The sequence below is a fragment of the Spea bombifrons genome, chromosome 3 (genome assembly GCF_027358695.1).
Source record: "Spea bombifrons isolate aSpeBom1 chromosome 3, aSpeBom1.2.pri, whole genome shotgun sequence".
In the NCBI taxonomy this organism is placed as follows: Eukaryota; Metazoa; Chordata; class Amphibia; order Anura; family Pelobatidae; genus Spea; species Spea bombifrons.
This window is the reverse complement of record NC_071089.1, coordinates 74,713,959-74,720,666: the sequence shown is the minus strand read 5'-3', so window position 1 is coordinate 74,720,666 and position 6,708 is coordinate 74,713,959. Positions and strand designations below refer to the sequence as shown.

Genomic DNA, 6,708 nt, shown 5'->3' with positions numbered 1-6,708 from the left:
TGAGAATTATTATTCTCATCAGTATTTTCTCAAAATGACCTTGCACATCTATCTTTAAGGAATTTGTCACACGTATAAATCATTTTATAGCCGTGTCAGGGATATGCCACTTATTGCAGAACTGGATCACATATTAATAGAGAACAGGTTTTATTATGAACTTTAATAATGCCACTGCCTACTGGGCTAGAGGAGCAAGAAATGATCTTAAAACATCACTGCATAATTTTGTCCACTTTTTACAGACTTGTCATTTTCTTTCCTTATTCGGTTACCTGTCTTTCTTGCTTTAATTTACTGAATGTTTATATGGCTTTTTTTTAAACTTTTTTTTTTTTATTGTATCTCTTTTTATTCCTATTCATATGTTCTTTAAAGAAACAGTCAAGCCCCCCCCCCAAATTGTATTTTTATTGTTAATGAATGACACATTGCATTTATATGGCACCAACAGATGTCATAACACAGTTGCAATAAGGGACAATGAAAATAGAAATAAGAAATGAAAATTGATTGGGATTATATGAGATTATTTTCAATAATATTACCACATATTGGCATTTTGCATGGACTCCAAATTAGTATCCAAATTAGCTCATTATCTGTGTCAGGAGCAGGCTGGTCCAAAGGTCAGTTGTCTTCAGGCTGGTCCAAATTCTTGAGAAAGGGCCAATCCGAATTGGGGTGGTTTACTGGAGGAGATGGGAGCGTAGTCAAGAAATGCGACTTTACATGACCATGCAGCTCTAAAGACCGCTAGGTGTGTGTTAGTTACAGGAGGGGCAAGGGCTGGAGAATACTTTACTTTACTCATATCCCCTGAGGCCAGAAGGTGTCAGCTCTCCCATGATTTGTGTGATTTTTCAAACAAATACCTAAGTTAAACAGCGTCTCAGTTTTTACCTGGCGTATCAAATAAATCGAATCCAAAGCATGTGTGTCACAGTTAGGTAATTTGCGTTGTGATTGCCTTGCTAGATTCTGGTTTACAATGAGGTTCTCTTTCATTAAGCTGGCAACTATTTTTTAAGGCTAGCTAATTTAGCTACATGCAGCTTAAGTAGTCACAAGTCACTTGACACCTATGTGGGTTATTTTTCATTAAAACATGGTATATATTTCTAGCAGCTGATTAGTCCACCAAATGACGAGAATTCTGAGAAATATCTTTTGTACAGTTAGCAGCATGATCCGGTATATTCATAAATTATCAAACTGAGACGGAGATGATTGCAGACTCTTAATTTATATGCCCACTGTTTCTTCTCAAGTTTACTGTTCCAATGAATAAGAGATATACAACCTGTTAAACTTGCCGCCATTATATATCATACTAATGATCTAATGGTCTACGGGCCATTATCAATGAAACATCAAGCTTTTATTATCATGCATTTTCAAGTATTTACTTTATTTCCAGGGTGAAAAGGGCGAGAAGGGAGAAATTGGTCCTGCTGGTCTTCATGGAAAAGACGTAAGTACAATTTAATTATATGATCCTCTTCCAATATGGAGAAAACATAATTTTAATACTAATTATTATAATTATTTGGCCTCTACATCATAGGTGAAAAAAGTAAAAGATATGAATTGTGTAGCGTTTAAATGTTTTGTAGTGCAAATACAGCCAGCTTCTGGATGGCAGATACAGCGAGTATCAATTGGATTACATGCCACAGTGATGAGTAGTCTATTTACACTGAAGAATATAATGACAGATTGAATTATACAGAGTGTTGAGTTTGCTGAGGTTAGTTTAGGGTGCCGGATTGTGAACTATGCCTCAATAATCAATGACAGGCATTACCATCTGCTAAGTAAATTGTTCTCATACCAAGAGGCATAGGCAGCATGTATTTTAAAACAAGCTTCCAATTTGGATAGCATTAGACCAATGTGCGGAAAAAGTCAATGTCACACTTTTTAGTACAGAACTATAAAAAATATTTCAACAATAAAATCAGATTTGAGTTATGCAGCAGCATGTCACTGAGTTAGTCTCAAACTTAAAGCATGTTTGTGCATTGTATCTCTGTTATCACCTGAAATCCCCTTATAAACATTATACCGTTGAAAATGTCGGCTGTCCTCTCATTTAAAGTGATAAAATGTATAACTGCCCATTGGGGGGAAAAAACAATAATTGTCATCTACCCTCCTGAATTGTAAATGGCACGTCAGAAATTTTAATAGTTTGATAATTTTTTTCATGTGGTTAGAACAAAGCACTACCAACATGTACATGCTTAACTGATATGGTGGCATGGACTATAAGTGCAACAGTCTCCTACTGTGAAATAATTCAAACATGTATGGGACATACATATACAGAAAAAAGGTTGGAATACAGCACTCAGTTGTGAGATGGTGCAAGAGCCAGGGTACCACCAAGTCCTTCAATAAATCCAAAATAAAGAAGCAGAGGCTCAAATTGTAAGGTGAGTTTATTTCACACAGGCAACGTTTCAACACACAGGTCTTTCTCAAGCTTGACATACATATGGCTATCCAGTATTTAAGGGAGATCAAGCACTGATTAAGATTTGCTTCTTTACATCAGGATACATGGGCCCGAATGTTTGGTATCTGACGTCAAACGCTATGTTTTTATATAAAAAGAGGTCAAGAAGTTAGCCCTACTTAAACATTCCTTCTGCTTGATAAATCTGGCAATGAGAGATACATTTGGTATACATTGCTGAAAATACAGGATATTGGATAAATAAAATATTTATTTGAAGGTTGCATTAGGTCAAAAACCAATGTTTCCAATCAGGTTTTTCTAGAGCTTCCTAGAGTCATGGAAAACCAAGTATATTCTTTAAATGACTTTGAGGATCTCCAAGTCAGCTCCCTTGTGTAACAATCAACAATAAATACTTGATAATTCTGATGTACAGTATCCAGTTTTATCCGTTAACTTATAAACTCTGTTAACTTGGCCACACAGGAAATTATAGCATTAAGAATATTTTCTTGGTTGACTATTAAGTTACAGGGAAACAAGCCAAGATTTATCTGTGTTATGTTATATTGTATGATGTAATACATCTTCATGCTGAGTGGTTCTATGTGGTTGATTAATCATACACGGTTCTATTGGAGACAGAATGATAAATCAACCCCATAGAACGTTATAGCAAGAAGTCATATGATGCATTTTGGGGTGAAACTGCTCAGCCTAAAAACTTCAAGATATATGGTTAAAGTCATCCAATGGCATTTTGTTTTCTTGTGAGATAAATATGTTAGCGTTGTTCATTTATTGGGCTGATTAATCAGTGTAATTTGTTTGTTTAATCAGCCTGTTTGGGTAGAAATGCTTGCATTTCTCCTCACCTGTGAGAAATAAAGATGACTTCACCCATCATCACTCATCATCGTGAATCAGTCCTGAAAAAGGTATCTGGTGTGTCTGAGCATTTCAATGCTATAGGAAGTGTAAGTGAATCTATTTTAGTTAAAAAGAGGTCTTCAAAATAGCGTACTTTCAACAGTATCAGCAGGGATAATTTAAAAACAAGGCAAAATTCCCGTTGTGCCAGTGTTCCTAGGCATCAAGCAATTAAAGCCTGTATTGGAGGCCGTGAGCCACCTACTTGTAGATTCAAAGAGGGCGAATATGGGACCCAACCAATCTGAATAAAAATGAATTGTTTCCTGCAGAACATAGTCCAGTTGTTAGTTTAGTAGATAAATATACTTAGTTTCCATCTTCAGCTCTTAGGGTGTTGTTATATGACATATTATATAATTATTATTCCCATATTCAGATTGCTATGAGTTGGAGATATAAGATTTGCATGTTCAAATATAAGTTAAATAAAAACAGAAAAATCTTTTTATATGTGCAACCACGCTTATATAAAGCACACACAGCACATGTTAAAATTCTAATGCAGACAAATGATACAAAGCATGTAACTATTTACAAGGGAGACAAGACACTTGCACACAGTGGATAGCAAATATACTTTAAGGCCAAATGTGTACTAAGTATGTTAAATCACACATACGTAGAAAATGTAATTTGCAGGAGTGGAAAAGGGATAATGAAGTGTGTAATCCACATTATAATTAAATAGAGTAATCCACATGGGACATTAACCTTAGTATTTCGATAATTTGTGATCTAAATGAGTTCCTTCCTGTGTATAAAAATACATTTTCTGTCTCAATGCATGAGGGAAATGCTGCCAGCGCGGCACGTCACACCATGGCCCCATTAAAGAGATGTCGGCTTTGGCTCCATCAGCCTTTCCTTTAATCTGGCCCTGTCTCTGTGTGATAAAATGTAACCAGCGATCTATCTATACGGTACACCGGCCATGGAAAGAGGGAATGTTTTATACATGCATGTAAAAATAATACCTACATACATTTTTATTTGAAGAGACCCTAACATGGGAAATGACACATCATTTTTATTCTTTCTTTTTTATACTTATTATTTCTTTATAAAAAAACAAAGCAGTTTGTTGTATTTGGTAGAACACAAAAAAATTAAGCAGACGTTACATTTAAACATAAATAAATATGAAAATATAAATGGCTAATTGGGATTTCTATGATGCTGTAAATACCTTTTAATGGCATTTAAAGCAAAACACTAGTTGCATTAGAAATATAAATGACCTTTACACTTGAAGAGGGTTTTTGGGGACAATGGGGGTGACAAATATAAACAAGAGGTTGTTTCTTTGTCAATCATCATAGTCTTTTACTTTTACACAAAAACAGAAAAAAGCACAAAACCCAATTATCCTACTTTAAGCAAATTGTATTGTCCAATAAACATTTTCTTTAAGAGTATTCATCTGCTTATAACATGGGACATATGACTCCGGGTACAACATAATAGGAATAAATACATTTTCATTATCTAAATTGCTTTTATAAAGACATACAAAGTTCAAAATGTTATTAAACTATTTTAAACAAAAGGATTATGAGGACGGAAAGTGAGAACAAGCATGCAATCACTTAATCTACGTAACCTTGTGTTACAGGTACAGAAAGGCCATTTAATTGTGTTATCCTATAGTGTCAAACGGCTGGTCTACATCTCTAAAACATTTCCAATGGGATCTGTGGCACATTTACACATCTTTTGTCTTCGCTCATATATCTTGGTTTGAATTACATATGGTTTGGTGCCAGTTGGATAAAGCATGTGTCTTTAACTGTGTTTCTCTATTGTTGTAGTAATCTAATCTAAGAGTAATGAATGGCACAATCATGTGTAACTGCGAACACTGACAGAGTGTGCACTAAAGAATAAAGGAAACCAGATCTCGCAGTGTACAGCAGTGATCTCAGCTGGTGGCAGCTGTTATACTCTATCTGGGATTTGAGATGCTTAACACCCGCAAACGGAAATTTAACAGTTCATAAAACGAGTAAAAAAAAATAATAGAATGGATATCATGTATTTTGCAATAATTAAAACAGATATTTTGTATTCATACTGGAAAGGCAATTGGAGGAATATATTGTCATGCAATAACTATTCTCTACAAAGTATATGGTTTCTAAATTACTGATCCAATTATTAAGGGAATGAATTAGACACATCATTAAAGTAGCAGCACCAGTCCACTGTATGGAGGCCAACAGGAAGTTTGCAGCTCGTTAAATTAAGAAACTCAATTTAGAGATGTTAAAATATGGATGGAGAGACGTGGGTGTTGGTGTAAATTATTATCCTTATTATGTTATTGTTATTGCAAACTATGCAAGACTTAAATAAAAGCTTCTTTGTTTTTAGAGTATACAAGACTGGCTCTACATTGACTAGACCTCTATGGGCATAAATATGTTGATTGGGGGTTGTGCTTTTTATTGGTGTGTATGTGTGTTTTTTACCGATGTTTAGCTTCTAAATGACATATAAAGTAATGCTGCCTAAATAAATAACTAAATTTAGACAGCCAACTGATGGCCTGATAAAGATTTATAAAGTATAACGTTGAAGTAGAACTAAAGTCTTGAGACAACCCAAGAAGTAATCGTCAAATTTATTGCTAGGTTCAGTGCTAGAGATCTACATAAAATGAAACATGTCATAAAATGTCAGAAGACAATTTTCCATGCAATTCTCTATATATGTAAAGTAAAAAAAAAGATGTAATATTTTTAATAAATATGTGCAGTGAGCTTGATGAGCTTGAAGAAGATTTTGTGCAAGTAGCAACTAGCAAGGCTGCAGACTCCTGCACGTATTCGTTAAATGCATTGCATCAAAATAACTTAAAGAAAGAACGCCTTTTCATACCAAGTGCTCACAACACAGTGTGAAACCAATTCTTATTATAGCTGATAGTTATATTTTCACATAAACGCTGAATTTGCATGGGCATTATAATTATATTTGGTTTGGAATGGTATGCTAGAGATTAATACATGAACGCCTCTAGCTATGTGTTAATGCATTATTGATTTTAAAGGTCCTTAAAAGTATTATTCAGAATGGTGGAAATCAAAAAAAAATGAAATCAATATTTGTGTATCATATGCGTGAAAATACTGCATATAATCAAAAGCAAGATAAAATGTATTATGTCTATAACAGTCCTACTCTGAATCTATAATTTGGTACAAGTAATGTCGCACTTTGATCTTTAATCAATTGTTGTATCAGTTCCCTTATTTGCACAAAAAATTCTGTTATGCCTATAGGCGTCATGTTTAATTTGTCAAGACAAATTA

General features: G+C 34.3%; 1 protein-coding gene across 1 annotated transcript in view; it reads left to right on the top strand.

The window, feature by feature from the left end:
* The first annotated feature begins 566 nt into the window (after positions 1-566).
* The window catches only part of COL19A1 (collagen type XIX alpha 1 chain), a 193,480-nt gene continuing 187,338 nt past the window's right edge, over positions 567-6,708 (top strand). The window contains exons 1-2 of the mRNA XM_053460355.1: positions 567-629; positions 1,421-1,474. Of these exons, the coding sequence (XP_053316330.1) occupies positions 567-629; positions 1,421-1,474 (117 nt within the window). The remainder of the gene's footprint in view (positions 630-1,420; positions 1,475-6,708) is intronic.